This window comes from Scomber japonicus, chromosome 8 (genome assembly GCF_027409825.1).
Source record: "Scomber japonicus isolate fScoJap1 chromosome 8, fScoJap1.pri, whole genome shotgun sequence".
In the NCBI taxonomy this organism is placed as follows: Eukaryota; Metazoa; Chordata; class Actinopteri; order Scombriformes; family Scombridae; genus Scomber; species Scomber japonicus.
The window spans coordinates 7,618,782-7,638,004 of NC_070585.1; the positions used below are offsets into that span (position 1 = coordinate 7,618,782).

At 39.3% G+C, this 19,223-nt stretch overlaps 1 protein-coding gene across 2 annotated transcripts; it reads right to left on the bottom strand.

Annotated features, from left to right (window-relative positions):
• Positions 1 to 5,430: 5,430 nt before the first annotated feature.
• Positions 5,431 to 14,020, bottom strand: LOC128363499 (long-chain-fatty-acid--CoA ligase 1-like). 2 transcript variants are annotated; one of them, XM_053324511.1, is made up of 20 exons: positions 13,799 to 14,020; positions 12,945 to 13,059; positions 12,581 to 12,645; positions 11,872 to 11,973; positions 11,427 to 11,526; positions 11,156 to 11,331; positions 10,696 to 10,728; positions 10,555 to 10,606; positions 10,356 to 10,429; positions 9,672 to 9,749; positions 9,412 to 9,546; positions 9,150 to 9,284; positions 8,496 to 8,591; positions 8,263 to 8,335; positions 8,062 to 8,150; positions 7,857 to 7,973; positions 7,606 to 7,749; positions 7,409 to 7,513; positions 5,954 to 6,025; positions 5,431 to 5,735 (listed from the first exon to the last, which is right to left on the bottom strand). In XM_053324511.1, exons 1-20 carry the CDS (start codon positions 13,976 to 13,978, stop codon positions 5,595 to 5,597), a joined length of 2,082 nt encoding a protein of 693 aa, XP_053180486.1. In that variant the 5' UTR covers positions 13,979 to 14,020; the 3' UTR covers positions 5,431 to 5,594. The 2 variants fall into 2 exon arrangements, with proteins under 2 accessions (XP_053180486.1, XP_053180487.1); XM_053324512.1 differs by lacking the exon at positions 9,672 to 9,749 and adding an exon at positions 9,852 to 9,929.
• Positions 14,021 to 19,223: the final 5,203 nt, after the last annotated feature.

The following is a 19,223-nucleotide window of genomic DNA, read 5'->3' on the forward strand; positions in this document are numbered from 1 at the left end:
ATCCAGGCTTTCCAACAGTCCCTTTTCACAACAAGAACATCTGTACACTGACAAGAAGGTACAAGAGGCTCTTAAGTGCCACAGTAAACATGTTAGTCAAAGATGTTCACTCTGTCACATTTTTTCACTTTGGGGACTTTTTGCTAATGACATTTTTTGGCATCTTAAAAGCTTCTACTACTTTCTGTCAGTGTGGCCTTTTATTCATTTCTCTCACTGTACTCTAACAGTCCTGTAACTTTTTATTATTCTGTAACATTCTGTTTTATTCCATTTTAATGCTCATTTTTATCATCTATTTTATCTAATATTATTTTGAAATCCTGTTCATACATCTTTTAATATGCTTTGTGGTTCTATCCACAGATTTTTAAAGGTGTACATATGTTACTATGGTATGGTAACATTTCTCCCTTCTTCATCTTTGTGATTGGTTAACATTGTTTTTTTTTAATCTATTGCATAATATATTAATAGACAAACATGACGCAGAACACCTCTGTAGTGTGATCAGTGAGCTCTCCATGTGACCTCACCTTGCTTCAGGCTTCTGTCTAACACTCCTCCTGTTCGCAGGCCGTTTAACACCTGCTGGTGTCTGTGGCTTTCTCTCCTGGGTGGCGGTGCTTGGCTCTGCCTCCGTCTCCATCCCCTCCACCTCAGACTGTCCTCTCTCCTCTTCAGTCGCTCTCTTCTTTTTCTCTGTTGCTCCTCCTTTATCGGCTCTGTTGAGCGCAGACAGAAGAGATGAACAGAAGAGACATTTGTTTCAAATGGCAAAAAGTTGACATCAACATTATAAATGGTATCATGTCCACTCGCTTTGATTCTGCTTCCTCTCGTTCAGGTTTATATTCAGTGAAACTTTGAATAATTAAACAGAAAACACATTTTAATTTTACACAAGTCGATTAGTATTTTTCATCATTTTAGATGAAGTGTTCTCAACATTTACGTTCTGTTACCTTAAGTTGTACTAACAGTTTGGGAAGAAAGCCTTTTGTTTGTGTATTTTACAATGAAATTAATCTAATTTAGAGTTACTGTTATTAGAGAGGCAACCTGTCTGTATAACCTGTCTGTGTTTATTTGTAGTTGATTTAGTAGTTGTCTTCTGTCAACCCCTTATGTTTATGAAATGCTTTTTGGTCAGCCAGTATGGGCCCTATTTTAACGATCTATAGTGCATGGCGTGAAGCGCGTGGCACAAGTGCCTTTGGGGCGTCTCCAAATCCACTTCTGCTATTTTAACAGCGGAAAAATGGTCACTGCACCAGGTGCATGGTCTAAAAGGGATGGACTTAAGTCTCCTCATTAATCATGTTTTTGGGGTTAATATATACCAGCTTTTTTTAACTACAACACGCTGCATCCTCCTGTCCCTTACAATCAACAATCCAAACAATGATTAAACAACTATTTGAACAGGCTTGACATTGTAAAAAATATTTCTATAGAATTTGGCTACTTGCCTGCTGATTAGGATTTAGTGGCATCTAGCAGATCAGACATCAGAAATGGAATATAATATTCATAAGTATGAATGAGCTATTTATATCTACATCCACCATGTTTCTACGGAAGCCCAGAATGGCTTTTTTGGTAAGTTTTAGGACCACTACACTTTTTAAACTACATTTTTACACTCACACAGCAGCCAAACAGCTGAGCTCACCTGGCTTTGCCCCTCCCTGTTGTACTCCTCCTTTTCTTCTGCTGCTGATGCTGGTTTTCATTCTCAATCTCTACAACCGGCTCCATCTGTTTCCTTTTCACAGCAGCTCCTCGCTGTTTGGCAGTCACGTTCTTTTTCCCCACTCTTCCTTTGTTCACCCGTCCCTCCTCCAAGACTTCTAAATCTTCTTCCATGGCGGTACTGTGGAGAGGGTTGCCTGGGCAACACAAGAGGTCAGTACAAGATTGGTTGGTTTGACATTATGGCAGACTCTGGAGATAACTGATCTTATTTACATCACCTTGTTTTTTTTAAGAGAGAAAATGGAGAAGGTACAGTATAGAGGTAAAAAAAAATAAAAAATTGTTTACTTTGAACAAGAAAGAGACGTACGTGTGAAGACTCACCATCATTTGCTGACTGCAATCCCTTCATGAAGCTGTCTCTCTCTATACTAGACAGGTCGGCAGAATCCAACTGATCCACAGATGGAGCTTTCTGGAAATCACACAACAGATCAATATAAAATCAAAATCAATTATTTACATATAGACGTTAAAATGGGGCATGAAAATATTTGTCAGTTAAATGAGATGACTTGTCAGATTTATGGAGCATTAGTATAAGACAGTGGAACGCAGGCGAGGGTTATATGGGTGCAGGAAAAGGACCAAAGTGCTAAATGACCACCTATTTATTCAGACTTTATTGCCCCTACACAGCACTACTGATTTACCCTGATTAGACCGGCAGGTGTGAACTTTGAGACCTGCAGGCAGAGCTCTTCTCTGTTGCCAGAGGAAGCAGAGTGTTTACAGTCTCTGGAAAAATCTGCACAAGGAAACCAGATCAGCTGACTCAGTGATCTTTTTATATTCTCTTCTTAAAACATAATTTTATAAGACAGCTGTTTCTGATTCTCTTTAGTTTTCATTTTCTCTGAACTGTGTTTTATTTCTTTTAACCCTTACACTACAGTTCAGGGTCAAATTTGTATCTGTGAAAACATCTCATGCACATTTCTTTTGGTAAGACATTTCCTAATTTGACGTACACTTTACAAAAATGAAAACACTTTTCATTTTGTGTGTGCAGCTGATACACATTTTTATACATGCAAATGTACAAAATTGACCTGTGTTTATTAAATAAATAAATCCAAAATCAGCATTAAAACATGTTGCTGTATTCATTATGTTCTATAAAATGTTCTCCTGGACCATAAAATAGTGATTAGATTAATCAAACTTTTATTAATGACTAATTATGAGTCAGAATATGAACAGTATGTAAGGGTTACATTTGTATTGTTTCTTCTTAAACTAAGTTGGATTTTATGCACTGACATTTCTTTCTTTTTTTTAATCTAATGATTCCACAAGTTCTGTTTTATTTTGCTGTCTTTGTGAAGTCACTTTACAATGCTGTTGAAAAGTAGTATAAATAAATATCATTCATTATGATATAATTATTATTATTACAAAACGTGAAAAGTTTTTTTTAGCCACTAGCCAACAGCTGGCAAATATTCAAACTGTACCAGACACTCAGTAGATGACCAATATTTTTTTGGTTGGTGTGTGAAGTATATCTACCATCCACTTACTTTTCATATTTTACTAGCATTTGGCTGGTAGCTATATAATATTGTGCTCTCATGCAACCAGTAGTGTGAATACTGCAGTGATCATTGACTCACTTGACTCCCCTCTGCAGCAGCTGGGAGCACCTTCTTTCTTCTGCCCTTTTTGGCACTGTGGAAACAAAGAGGACAGACGTTTCATCTTCATCATCATCACTGGGTGATACCTACCACTAAATAACAAAAGCAATAACAAAAACCTGCCATACTTTTATATATCCCTTTATGTGACCCCCATTTCTGAAAAGCTGCTGTATTATGTTGTTCACCTGACAAACCCTTAAAAATAAACTCCTCAACATATGAATGTGTCCTTCTTTATTGCTAAGATGACATGCCTTACAACTGCTAAAAGTAAAAATAACATGTCATTAACAACTGTGACTCGCTGTAATTTGTTTAGTCTGGTAACTTTTCTCCACAGAAAAGCATTATGAGGTTTATGAGAATTATAAACTCATGAAATTAGCTGAAAACAGATGGACTGGTGTTAAAACATCTCTAAACGTAGCTTAATATCTTCACGTTTCTAGCTGTATTTGCTATTAGACAGATATGGTAGCATTACAACAGATTCGGATATTGAATAAATTGTTACAAATACGATTTTTACCTCATTTTTGGACGAATGTAGCTTCAACTATGGGTTTGTTTTGAAACGCTCCGCAGTTCAAAGCTTCCCGCACAAAATGTTTCAACTTCCGGTGTTACACCGTCTACTAGTTAGGTCAGAGCCTTTAAAAAGTATCCATGTAAAAGCATCATTTTATTTGTAAGAACGCACATCTACATTGTGGCGTCGATATTTGTCGCTTCTTAAGTAAATTGTCTATATTTATCTATGACCTATCGGCAGGTCACACAATCTCAAGGGTTACCAAATACGGTGTAACACCGGAACGTATTATTGCAGACACACAGGGGCGTTCCTTTTAGTAAGGCAGACTAAACGCTGCAGTGACACATTCCTGCCCCCTACTGTTCATTATCGGTTGCTGCTTTTTTTTTGACACTTCATTTTGTTGTATAATTCAAGTGTTGAAATGATAGCAGTATTCCCATCTTACTCTAGTTATCCAGACTGAGTAGAAGAATTTTACAATTGCTTAGTTTATTATTGAATGATATTCTGACAGTATTGGAGAGACATTTGCAATACCAATTTCTCTACTTTTAAGATAGAATGAGTCTTGACTTTATAAATACCAAATATATCTAACAAAAACTGAATCAGATGGTACTCAAATGACTAGAATCACACAGATTTTAGATTGTATTTAATTAAACTTTTAACAAAATAAATCTGAGAGCACAGTAAAAACAATCACAGATAGACTGCAAAAGACAAAAGTATTTCCATGAGTTTAAATCCACAAAATTCAATAGGACGTCATTCAGGTTGTGAACAATGTTATTTTGAAATCTCCGTTTTCAACCTTTAAAAAACCCACAAAAGTTGATTTATTCAACAAATCTCTTCCCTTCATGTTACCATCATAAATAAATTAAGACATGAACACAGTTTCCCTACGTGCTGATTGTTCTTCATGGCCTTGAATTCCTCGTTGTTTGCATTAACATTCATATGGCTCACTCTGCTGGTTCCCAGGATCCTGATTGGACCCGAGCTTATTCGTGAAAAGATTTAAAAGATCCAACAGAATCCGTTTTAACTTTCTAGTGAACAAACATATTTAAACAAAATCATAACATCTGACAAGAAGAAGAAAAATCTCATTAAAGACAATGACGTGTTGTGGGCGTTTAGTTCAACCCTCACTGAACCCGTTTTAGTGGTCTGAGTGTTCCCTCTTTATCCATAAAAGTTAAGAAGTGTGTGTGTGTGTGTGTAGGAAGTACTGTCTATGGTTTATGAAGCTGAGGTCCTGAGATATGTGGTGCTACAGAGCTGCACATTGATATTTCCCTTTTTAAAAAATGCCCTTAATGCAGATAAATCCACATCATAGCTGATTAGAATCAACAAATCATAACAGAATTTGTACTCTACACAGCGCAGGCAAAACTATTTCATCTATGGACACACTTCAAATCTGCTCTGCACTCACAGAGAGTCAGAGATCTTATATATATTTATATATATATATCATTCATTTTGATCTCAAGCCTTTGAGTTACATTAACATACAGCAACATACAGCTGCTCCTGTTGTTTTTAATGTTACCAGCCATGAGGTTTAAACAGGCTTATGATGCTTTTGGTCTGTGAGGAGGACTCCATCTAAACAGCTTTGGTAGAGTTCCTCTCTTCTTCTTCTACATGTTGATCCCAGAGTACAGCTCATCTATCTGGGATCTGAAGTGTTGTCTCATTTCGTTCCTCTTGGCCTTCAGGGTTGGAGTGAGCAGTCCGTTTTCCACCGAGAACAGCTCAGTGTGGATGTAGATGTCCCTCACCTACAGGACACACACACACACACACACACACACACACACACACACACACACACACACAGGATAATCATGTGTTAGTGATGGTAAAACAGTGTCTCATGCTTGATGAATTAGTTACTAGGAACAGTGTAAAGTTCATACAGCTATACAGTGGTTTACAGGAGCTATTACAACATGTACATTATCTCTATATGTTTGACAGTAAATTAGTGGTTCATTACCTGCTCAAAGGACTTGAGGCCTCCTTCTTTCCCCAGCCGCACCATGTCGTCCAAGATGGCCTTCTTAACTTCCTGCACAGTCAGAAAATGAATAGGTGAAATGATCTTTTATTAAAACACAGACACAGCTCTAATAGTACTGTTCCAGTGTGTAAAGGACAGTGAACCCTGGCTGCATGAGCTGTGGTTTCCATTCAGTTCATGTGAACCCTGTCAACCCTCATTTCAGTCTTCAGGTCTGTGCCAATACTCACACTTGAGGTATTTGCAAGTACTCGAGTGGCTACCTGTATGACATATTTTGGGGACTCTTAATTAATAAGTACGCCCTGGAGTTGCATCAGATGGCAAATACAAAGCATTTAAACAGAAGGAGGCTGTGTAGAAGCACGCTGGTTTACTGTGCATTATCTAAAACCTGAAGGTCAATATTTAATATTTATCTAGACTGTCAGATAAGCCTTATTCTTAACCACACCAAGAAGAATTGATTATCATAACTTAATGTTTGAATATTAATAATAATGTTCATGTTCTATCCAACATGTCATAAACACTGTGGTGAATTGTGGGATACATTTGGCTTAGAATATCACTTTGAAGTGGCATGAGGATAAGTGTGTTTGTCTGTCATAAAACAGTCAGGAGCCCAAATAAAGTAGATCCCTTCATAATGCACTTACAATGGAAGTGATGGAGGACTAAATCCACAGTCCTCCTTCTGTGTAAAAATGGATTTAAAAGTTAATTTGAAGCTAATATGAAGCTTCAGCGTCCAAATGAGTCAAATCTTCATCGTCTATGTTTCAACGTTACAGTGGTTTTAGTACCAAAGTCTCTTTTTGTTACTATACTTCCTATCACAGCTCAACAGGGAACACAAAGAGGGAAGTTGATGCTGAAAAGACCGTAAATGTGTCAGATATCCTCTTGATATGACTAACTCAGACTGCTGAGGCCTCATATAAGTTTCACATCTATTTTTAAATGACTGTGTGGACACACTGTGGATTTTGTCCTCCATCACTTCCGCACATTTGAAGGAGATCTTTTAATAGTCAGTATGAACAGGAAGAATGATTACAGAGAGGAAAACCTCTTTCACTGTTGATTTAAGACAAACTTGAAAAACAGTGAACCTGACCTTTACGTGTGAGTATGGGGACAGACTCTGTGTTTCTTGATCAAGACAACTTTTGTGTCAGTTCTGACATGTTTGGATCTTATGCAGGAAAAAACATTCTCCTTTTAGTAAAGAAAAAATTGATACAACAGCAGTAAGGTCATCCACAGAACTCTATGTTCATTTGTTCCTACATATACACACACATTCCCACCATTCACTTGAAAGTGAAAGTGGACTCGAACGGTGCAATCCAGCACAACAACACAAAGTACAGCATCAAAAATCACCTTTCAGTATGTATACAGTGTGTATGTGTTGTGCAGTATTACCGTTCTGTCACATAGTTCTTTGTAGCTGCCAGTCAGTCCCAGAGTCCTCTTGGCCCAGCCAGGCAGGAACTCATGGTCAGGAATCACCACTGCTACCAGACACGCCTGGACACAATTCATACAAGTTCCAGTGTTGATTTTCAGTGCGCTTTAATTCACATGTTAAGAAGTATACAGTGTGAACTTCCTCCACCTACCTGCAGACTGTCACCATGCACAAAGACCTGTGCCACTGCATCACACCTGATGTAGAGGTTCTCTATCTTTTCAGGAGCAATGTACTCGCCCTGCGCCAGTTTAAAGATGTGCTTCTTCCTGTCCACGATCTTCAGAGTACCGTTCTGTACACACACACACACACACACACACACACACTGGATGATTCTCTGTCCGCATGTTTACATAAACAGACTGTTAGAGATACAGAAGAAACATTTCTTCTCCCTACCGGAAGCCATTTCCCAATATCTCCCGTGTGCACCCATCCCTCTGTATCGATAGTCTCTGCAGTCTTCTCCGGGTCATTCAGGTAACCCTGGAACACGTTAGGACCCTTCACACACACCTACGAACACACACACAGACAGTTATGAGTGTGTGTGCACATTTCTGAAAGACAGGACGGCGTTCTTCTGTGATGATGTGTGTTTCACCTCTCCCTCTCCATTTACAGCCAGGTAGTTCATCTCAGCCACATCCACCAGCTTGACTGAGTTACAGGGAAGAGGAGCTCCAACGTGACCTGGGAACACAAGAGGTTGAGTTAACTTCTGGTAAAGCAGTCAATTCATCATTATAACAATGTTTATTTAACTCTAAATCAAGTAGTTATAAAAGGTCAGAATGTGTTTTACCTGCAGTCCAGTCACCAGGCATAGTCAAAGTGCATCCTGCTGTACACTCTGTTTGTCCATAGCCTTCATAGAACTGAGACAGAGAATAACACTCATTACTACTGAAAGAGACACTGCAGAATTACAGGAAAGATAATGGGTGGGTAGGACAGTGGTGTGTGTGTGTGTGTGTGTGTGTGTGTGTGTGTGTGTGTGTGTGTGTGTGTGTGTGTGTGTGTGTGTGTGTGTGTTACCTGACAGCCTATTGCAGCTCTGAGGAAGCTGAGGACAGTAGGAGAGATGGGAGCAGCTCCTGTTATCATGAGACGCACGCGGCCTCCGAGGCTGGCCTGTAGAGGGCAGCACACTACATTTAAATCAATGGTCACCAAACCTGCTCCTGGAGAGCTACTGCCCTGCATGTTTTAGGTATCGCCTCACTCTAACACACCTGATTCTAATAATTAACTCGTTATCAAACCCTTAACAAGCTTCAGCTGCTTGATAACGAGTTAATAATTAGAATCAGGTGTGTTAGAGTGGAGAGATACCTAAAACATACATGGTGGTAGCTCTCCAGGAGCAGGGTTGGTGACCTCTGATTTAAATACTGTCACAGCTGGATCAGATGCATCCCTCAAATTCATGTTAAAAAAAAGAACAGTCCAACAGATGTTTTCAACCCTAAGATGACACTAAATATCTTCATCCTTTAAGACCTACATGTGCCTGAAGCAGCCATTTAAACCAATTATCACACTGTCATAACTTCATTTTCATGATTTATTCATGATTAATTTGATTTCATTCAAATTAATCAAATTAATTTAATATATCACCCAACCCTGATACTTAGCTATACTGTACAGTGGTATAATCAGAGTTTTAACTGTGCTGGTTCAGTGTACCTGGACTTTCTTGAAGATGAGTCGATCCCAGATACTGTCCCTCCTCACGATGCCTTTCAACATCTCTGCCTGCTTCCGCCTGTAAGCGAATCCCAGCAGCCAGCGCTTCACAGAGGTGTTGGCTTGCCCAAAGATCTACAGAGGTACAAACATGAAGGCTCAGCAGAGTTACTAGGCAGGGCATCAGCATCATCTGAGTTTACGCTGGACAAATGGAGAGATAAAGGTTAATGAGGGAATCATCATCATCATGCACGCCTACCTTATCATACATTCTGTTTAGGAGTCGGGGTACCACGGGGAACACAGTGGGCTTCAGTGTGTTCAGGTCATCTGACAGCAGTCGGATGTCTCCCTGGAAATACCCGATCCTGGCTCCATGTACTAACATCACTCCCTGTCAGCCATATCAGACAGATGAAGGAGTCAGAAGCTGTAACTGCTTAATGTTAAATGAAACAGTTGACAAACAAGGATTGGAGGGATGTGATCTGGGAGACTACAGGAACTATGGGAACATACCTGTACTACTCTCTCAAACATATGAGCCAAGGGAAGGAATGAAATGTGGACGTCATTGTGACGCAACGGACAGCTACCCTAAAAGCCAAACACAGGAACACAAACACATACAGACAAGGACACATGGACACACACAAACACACAGAGGGATGGACAGATAGTCAGTGTTAACGTTTATACCTCCACCACCCTCTCAAACATGTGGGCCAGAGGCAGAAAAGACAGCATGACGTCCTCTGAGGTGGTCTGACCGTAAGACTGGAGACAGGATGAGAGTGTTTATCAAAGAGAGCGAGGGTTTGAAGTTGGGTGTCTCTCTCTCTTCCCCTTCTGTGTCTCACACCTTGTTCCTTTCCATCTCTTTGCTCCATCATCCATCACACTTTGTTTTTTACTTGTTTAAACCAATAAAGATCAAGTTCATCTAACCTATCTTCTTCTTCTACTTACTCTTCTGGCTATCCTGTGTTATCACTGCCTCTCAGTATGTTTACTTAACAGAAACTGATCATAATCTCTTAACAGCAGTGTTAACAGTGTCAGTAACAGCAAGGATTATATATGGCAGTATTTAAAACTACAGCTACTTTGGAGCGATGCAGTCACTCCTGAAATATCTGATTTAAACCATTCCATTCACTTTCATTGAGAAACATGTTGTTATTAAACATTACAGTGTCTCACCTCTGTTATTTTGATGAAGGAGGAGCAGTTGGACACAATATTCCCGTGTGTCAACATCGCTCCCTTTGGGTTCCCTTGAAAGCACACACACATTTCATTTATGTTTATTTAGAGGGAAAGTACTGTAGCAGATGTGCAGTATTTTTCAGATACTGATGAAAAATGGGTGCAATTAAGTTTGTGTGTGTGTGTGTGTCACCTGTTGTTCCACTGGTGAAACAGATGACTGCCATGTCGTCAGTTTGGGGAGGCTGGAGGGATGAGGTCAGAGGTCAAACAGTGCTACATAACACAGCAGCATCATCTGCAGTGTGACTGGTAAGAGCTGATGTTTACTTACCAGTGGTTGGTGATGGTTGGTCTTCCCGATAGCCTGCACAACAAGAAAAGAAGGATTAAAAAATGTATTATGGAACAGGGACAGAGAAAAAAAAACAAAAAAACAATGAAATAATGAATGAAATAGGGATGATAAGAAAATAAGCAAATGAGGAAGGAGAAAGCAAGAACACAAGAAATAAAACTGATTACAAAAAAGATAAAGAAGGTGACAAAAGAGGAAAGGAAAAACATAAAAGCAATATAAAAACAAACAGGAATGCAAAGAAACGGAGAAAAAGACCACGTGAAAGTGATAAGACTAAAAAGACATTTAAAAAATGCAGTGTTTTACCAAAGTAACCAAAAACAGGAGGGAGGAAGAGAAGAGGAAGGAAGCAAAAAATGCTGAGAAGACAATAATAAAGAATTTTTCCAACGATAAAAAACAGAAGAGAGAAAATAAGTGAATCTCTGCTGACCTCCATGTCCTGCAGGCTGACCACGTGGATCCCAGCTTGTTGGCCTCTTTGGACCAGGTCTGCGCTGGGTGTCTCCATAACAACGATGGTTTTCACTGTGTGTTTCCTGTCCTTAACGCAGTCCAGCACCAGATTGACTTTATCTACCACGTCACACACTATTGTGGAGATGGAGGCTGCAGAAAGGACAGAAACACAAACTGATACTGATACTGCTGAAGTGCATTGAAGTGTGCACATTTCTACTGTTACTGCTGCTGTGATGGTTTACCTTTGTCTATGATGTAGTGGATGGCTTCAGTTCCCAGTGTGTCATATAGAGGGACTGACACCAGAGAATAAGTGTAACACGCCAGCTCAGTGATTGTCCACTACAACCACAAACAAGCACTGATGTTAAATTTAATACAATAAGCTTTATTTCTATAGCACCTTTTCAACCAATTTTACAAGGTGCTTCAAATTATACAATATACACCATTTAACCAAAATATAAGTAACAGAATACCATACATAAAAATACTTAAAAAGCACAATGGTCAAGCAGAAATAGATGAAAAAATATAAAATGAACACATTAAACAATTAAAATAAATACTGAATGAGCACTCACATTATTACCAGGTAAAAGTAATTATGTGATTTTAGGGCCGAAGGTCTATTGAGATGTTATTTTCTTTAAGTGTTTAAAGGCTTTATAGCATGTGTGTGTGTACCTCTGGTCTGTTCTGAGAGAAGATACCGATGTAGGGATCGCTGGTCTTGGAGTGTCCTTTGTGAAGAAATGCAGAACCCAGATTCTCTGTTCGCTCCATTACCTAACACACACACACACACACACACACACACACACACACACACACACACACACACACACACACACACACACACACACACACACACAGAGTTTTAGGTATGACTTTCAATACTGAAGCTTTCACATGTACTTGTACTATCACAGGTGAAATATCATTGGCATATAATAATATAAACAGCCAAAACAGTGTGTTCACTCATTCACTCACTGAGGTGGTGCTGGGATGGTTCATAATCAATAGTTCAATGACTGATCAAATTGAACTAACACTCCAATTAACTAATAATCGTAAATATGTTAAAGTATTATAGTAAAGTCTAAACATAAATGACAAAATGAGGCAATTTCAAGGTGTAAAAGAGATGTTACATGATGAAGAGCATGTGATTCATTTAGGATCTTAATAGTACACTGAAGCCAATATGAAATAATGTTACTCTAAGCAGCTGCAAAGCTTCCTGATAAAGAAGCTCACATGGATGACACATGGGTCAGGCATGCAAGTTGTATGTGCCACACTTCTTGGCCAGAGTCACCAAAACCACTGCTATGCAACAGCTGTTTGCATAGCAGTGGTAAACAGGTGGTCTGCTGATGGGGAGTGTTACCTCTCTGTAGGACATCCATTCATAAGGCTGTTTGGGTTTCCTGGAGCCCAGACAGGGACCATTATCTGCAAGATGAAAGTAGAAAGGAAGAGAGAGTTGCACGATTCAATTATTTTATGCACGTTGTATCCAAGTTAGTAGAGAGCTAACCATGCTCAGTATGCATTCATCCAGCCACTGTGACACATTTTAGCAACTTTTGCATGTTGTCAAATACAGAGCGATTCATCTGGTGGTGATGGGCTTATTTATTAAGGATGTTCTTTTATATTTTAAAGTTCCACAGTGTAGGTTTGAGGAAACTTTGTACACTCTAGTCAACAGCAGGACCAACAGGCTCTTAAAGTGAATCTACAATACTTACTGGAAACTCGGAGCCCTCTGAGGAAGAATTCATACATGGTTCTGGCGTCGTTGTAGAAATGTGTCATGTGACCGTCTCCATTCAGCAGAGCTGATCGACGCACCAGCTCTCCTCCCTGATGAAAGAAACAAATGTGGGTTAGGAAACTCAAGTTATTCTAACATCATTATCAGTCCTTGCTTTTAAACTAAATTCATATACTGACATTTACAGTTTGGTTGTTGAATGAAGAGGCTGTTCTTTACTTTATTTCACATTTGGGCTTATGTTTTAAGTTTTAGGTGGGACTAGACAATAGAAGCAGACTGCATGATATCTATAATTAGAAGTGGAAAAACTGGCTGGTGCAGAGTGCAGTAATTAATTACTGTCACATGAAAACTAAACTGACATTTTAAGATTTAGTTTGGCTTCTAACATCACATTAAACATGATCTACATGTAATTACAGTGACTGGCTCAAGTCTAAACACGTAATAAAACATCAGCTTGACTCAATAATCCAGCTGGACAGTTTCGGTTCTTACACACGTGCGCGCACACACACACCCCCACACTTTGTCCTGAGTAAATTGCTGACAGTGGCCCTACCTGTTCTGTACACTCCACCCTTTGTCCTTAAATAAGATGGCAAACACTCAGCAGCTACACAGTCAGGTCAGGGTTGTGCATTTGTTGCTCAATCACATCACACTTTGTTTCAGTGCTTCTAACATCAGAAACTTTATCTCTAACAATGTAAATTGAGGCAAATGAAAAACATGTGACACATATAGCTGTGGTCACTTTTGATTATTTATGTTATTGTATGTTTCTTCTTAAATCTGCTGCTTTTCATTCTGATTTCAACTCACCGGAACCTCCACTGACTGCATGTGGAGGTTGCAGACAGGAGGGAGGGCTTTGGGCCGCGTTGCCAGGTAGAAGGTGGTTGCGGCCGCCACGGCTCCCACGCTAACCAACGTGGGCGTGGACAGACCCCTGAGGTACTGGCCCACATCGTCCAGATCTGGCAACCTCAGCTGGCTCAGCATGATGCTGCACGAGGAAGTATGAGGCAGCTGTTGCGTGATGAGTGTGTGTGTGTGTGGGGGGGGGGGGGGCTGGAGTGGTTACAGTATGGTGTGTGTTGATCACAGTGAGCTGCCTCTGCTGGTCCTGAGGTGAGGGAAAGTGTTACAGGAAGGAGTGTGTGGGGGGTGCTGGTCTCGAGGGGACCTAGAGAGACATAGACAGAGAGGGAGAGAGGGAGAGAGAAAGAGAGAGAGAGAGAGAGATTTTATTATTTCATACTTATTATTTATTGTTCTCTTTTCTTTTTTGTTGTTATTTACTATCCATATTCTATTGCTTATGATGTTTTTGCTTTGGCATTATGTTTGATCCCCAACATCACACCAATCACATTGAAATTGAGTGTACTGTCCCAATGTTTGGATGAATTGTATTTCAATGCTTTGGCAACAATATTCTCATAACTTGCCAAAAAATTTGATTGAATTGAATTGAGAGAGAGAGACAGAAATCAACTAAGTCATCACAACCCTTAATTTCAGTTTGTATTATGATTAGTTACGTTGTAAAACTATTACAAACCAGTTACAACACATGTTATTTACTTCTCTATCTTTATATCATGGTAAATGACAGTAGAACAACATCTGGTTGGACATAGGTTTTTCTAAATGTGAGAGAAAACTGGGAGTGAAAGTGGCTCTTATGGTTACACTGATGGGGATTATTGGTTTATTCTGTAAGCAACAATAAAGATAAGTGTGGAAGAGTGACAGCATATCATGAGTCAAACTCATTTTTGCAAATCTTTTTTCCTTATCCTGCATTTTTAGAGTCTGGGTGTCTGGAAACTTCTGCTGTATCATTTTAAAATCCATTTACTAGATGATTTATTGAGCTGCATGAAGTCAGAGTAAGACACTTTTCATCACTTCTCCTTACTGTAATCTAGCAGTGCTGATAGTGAGGTTTCAGCTGCTGACACAACACAATCAATGTTAATATTATTCCATTACAAAAACTCAACAGTGACTATTTTTTCTTGCCTTTACAAGCAGCAGTGATCCAGTTGGGGTCATTCTCACAAATATTAATTACAGAGAAACATAATGCCCAAATTGGTGATTAAAATATTTAGAGAGTTGAACCACGTGTGTAAGTGACAGATATTTTACAGAAAAACCCCACACACTAACAGAGGAGGATATTAACTTACAATAGTTCACTTTGAACTCTGTACTGACACAGGAACGCTTCCCTTCATGACCTGAGATGTAATTTCACAGGTTTAGAATATCTTGAATCCAAACTTGGCTGTTAGTTGTGCTTCTACTGTACAATAATAACAAGCTGCATTGTTCAGCTGATTCTCACAGCAGTATCATTAGATCATATATCATATATTTAAACTGATTTCCACTGGAGAAGTTCAGCAGGTGTCAGGTGTCTGTTTCCCATGCATGGTGTGTGTGTAACAAACACACACACACACACACACAAACACACATACGAGGTTATAACCTAGACGAGCTGAGGTGAGCTGATGTGTGTTTAAGAATAAACAGATTAGTCTTTGAGTGAAACACAGAGACAAGTAAGCCTGCAGGTGAACTCTAAAGGACCAACACGATAACCTTCAGCCCAGATTCCAGGTTAACAATGCACACACTACACACACTACACACACTGTGGAGACTCACACAGAGCTGTTACCACATCAACAGTGTCTGACCACATCACACACAAACACACACACACAGCTATACAAGTATATCAAATAAGAGAGAATTCAGGCCTGAAAAAGCAGCTTTCTAATGGTTACATGTAGTGTGAACAGTTGTATAATTAGTTCCCAAACTCAAAATGTTACCAAATATAACCCACCATAAGCTAGCGGTCATACTGGAAGTAATGCTGGAGTGGCAAAAAAAAAAAACCCTGACCTGAGTGTGTTGAAAAGGGCAAAGGGCAACTTTCTATTGGGAAGATCTATTTTGTGTTATTAATTATTTCGAAAGTTACAGAGCAAAAACACTTAAAGTTCTTACATCTCTGTTTCACCTTTATTTCAACAATTCCATTATTGTCATTTTCATTATGCATTTCCATACATAAGAAAATACAATAGTTTAGAATAGGCCTGGATAAAAGTCCTGATTTAAAATAGTCATTATCTATAAAGGCATTCCTAAAGTAGATAGTTGCAAGGACATGAAAGGCCTCTAAGTGTTATCTTTCTGCAATCACAATATAGATAGAGTCCTCTGAAGGTAACACTTCTCACTTTAAAGTCTTGTGCTGATGTATTTACTGCACATGAGTGTTCTCAAAGCCATCAATCATCACAGACTGAAGGGAGTTCATTTGACTGGATATTACTGCCACACATCCTCAGTCAGTGAGCTAGATCAGAAGATAACTGCAAGTATACTGTGAATATACTTCAAATGTTACTGATAATTAACTCTAAGCTGGAAAAATAAGTCATAGATTAAGGCTAGTAGCTGCAGGTCTCAATACACGTTACACAGAGCGATGACAGAACAACCGCTCTATCTATCTCTACTCTTCTATAAAAGCACAATACATCTCCATAGAGTATGTCTTAGTCATTTCATCCCTCACTCACCTGGAAGACAAAGCTGAACAGTGGATGGAAATGGAGTCAGGTCTGGATATGCTTGTTGTTGCTGCTGCTACAGCAACCAGCACACGCTCTACTCTCAGGAGGACGATGCGCTCATATACTACTGACAAACACACACACACACACACACTCACACACACACACTCTGCTGCAAAGTGATGTGTAACCTCAACTAATCCACCAATCAAAGGTCAGACTTATACTAGAGAGAGGGATCTAATTGGCTGGTTGTAGTCAGACGTTCTGATTGACTCAGAGACAATAGATATGTAAATAATCAATCAACTTATTATTGTCAAGATCAATTAGATAATAGAGGGGTTTTTTGGGGTTATATGAAAGTAAGCTGCGTATGAGTGTAGGGCTTCTTTATTACACAGACTGTGATTGCGTATCAACATATCCTGTTTATTTTACACAGATGGATCATCAGGCTTAGATTGTACTACAAATAAATGGCAGCGCAGCTTCATTAAAACCAAGAGCCCTAAAGGTTCCAGCAGTTGCCCACCCCCCCACAACCTTTCCCCCAACCTTTCCCCCAGTGACCTCTGACCTCTGTGTGGTCAGCTGAGATGATTAGCATGAGAGAGATAAAAGCTGATGACTGCATGGAGGGCTGCAGAGTAGATATACTTTTGTTTTCTATATGATGGCTCTGTATTTAAGAGTCTGCTCATGTGTGTCTATGAGCCATGTAGAAAGTGACTGTGTGTCAGCAGTGATGAAACCACTCAATCAGTTCACTGGGAGAATGTAGATGACACAGGATAGGATTGAAATTAAACAGATATTATTATAACTGACTGATTCATTCTAATTGTTTTGTTATTTGATGTATAACTCAATCAGCTGAGACAAAGAAGGAAAAAAAGATTACATTTCTTTCTGCGTTTCTCTGGATTGCTGCTGACCAGGTGATACATGAAACTGCCTCAAGACCCCCAACCCTCAGAAGCACCAGAGTCCCCTGAATGACTGTGTCTTAAAAACGTTGCACTAATTTGATGAATTGAAAACAATCAAAACAATCTGTTGATATGCACGATAAAAACTAAAAGAGAGGCTGCATATATAATCTATTATCTGTTCTGGAGTCAGACATACAAGTTAAACATTCTCATAGTTGTAAAAACTGAGGTGAAATTTTAAAAACTTCAGCTCTGGCAGTGTTGAGTGGTTTACTTGGAATTCTTGCTCATTACTTCTGCGACAAGACTTCTTCAGCTCATTGTGGACGTCCATAAAAGACCCCTCCAACCCACTCCAGCTTCAGCAGGAGCATGAAGGAGAGGCTGTGAGAGAGAGCAGCGACGTCCAGAACAAAGTGCATGTTGTTGCTGAGGCAGAGGCAAGCTGACACCACGCTGGAGTGGATATATAACTGAGAAACTATTAAACATTTTAATGATTTTAAAAAGAAAATTCAACGACAATATAATCTTCACTTGTAGTTTGAATCACCATCAATAAAGATAGATGATTTATAATATATTTTATGGTCTGTTCAGACAAATACAAATAGTGTTTACTTGATTAGTCTCAAATTTCTGATATTTCTTTAATAATTACACAGTATATTTTGCTCTAAAAGTGAGATATGAATGTCACAATCACTATTAAATTAACAGCTATTTTGGTAATTGGTTCATTATTTTGAGCCTTTTTTTATTTTTTAAAAAGTAGTATAAAGGAGTAAATTATCATCAGTTGTAGGCAGCCCTACCCTTAATAAACACTGCATACACATCTCATATCAAGATGGGTTTCTTTATTATTGAGTGTGTGTTATTATGCATGTCTGTGGTAATTATGGAGCTTACCAGTCTTTAAGTGTGTTTATGTGTGTGTGTGTGTGTAAGAAGGAGGGTGGGGGTAGGGGTAGTAGTGGTGGTGGTGGTGGGGGGCGGGGGGGGTCTTACCAAAGCAACCAATGAAAGTAGGGTGGGTTCATGACCGTCGGCCAATCAGAGACACGTCACCTTTCACCTCAAAACCTGCAGTGAGCCACTTATATCCCCCCACAGTTATCAATACACAGTGAAATGTACCAGAAATGTCACAATGTATTGCTAGCTGTCTGTCTGCATTACTGCTATGTTATTTCACTAACTTACTGCTGCGTTCATGCATGAGACCGCGCACACACACACACACACACACACACACACACACACACACACACACACACACACACACACACACACACACACACACACACACACACACACACACACAACAATGCAACATGATCGTTAATGAAGTTAGACTTTACTCTGCCGGTTATAATTTAACAACACAGCGTCCAACAGTAAGTCAGCCTTAACTCACAAAGCTTGAACCTGCAGGTCATTCATTAAACCGCTCAAACACCAACCCCGCAGATAAAGCAGCATTAATAGCTACTAAAACAACCTAAAAGGTTCAAAATTGATTTAAAAAAAAAAAAACGTATCGAAAGGGCAAACACTTAACGGTATATGCATGCCAGTATACATCTGCCTGGAGTCATATTACCGCGTCCAGTCCCTCCGCAGTGTGCTGACTGAGAGCTGCTCACATTATTAACTCATTAATGCTTATAAAAGTGCGCGAAACTAAGCAATTAATAAAGTGTG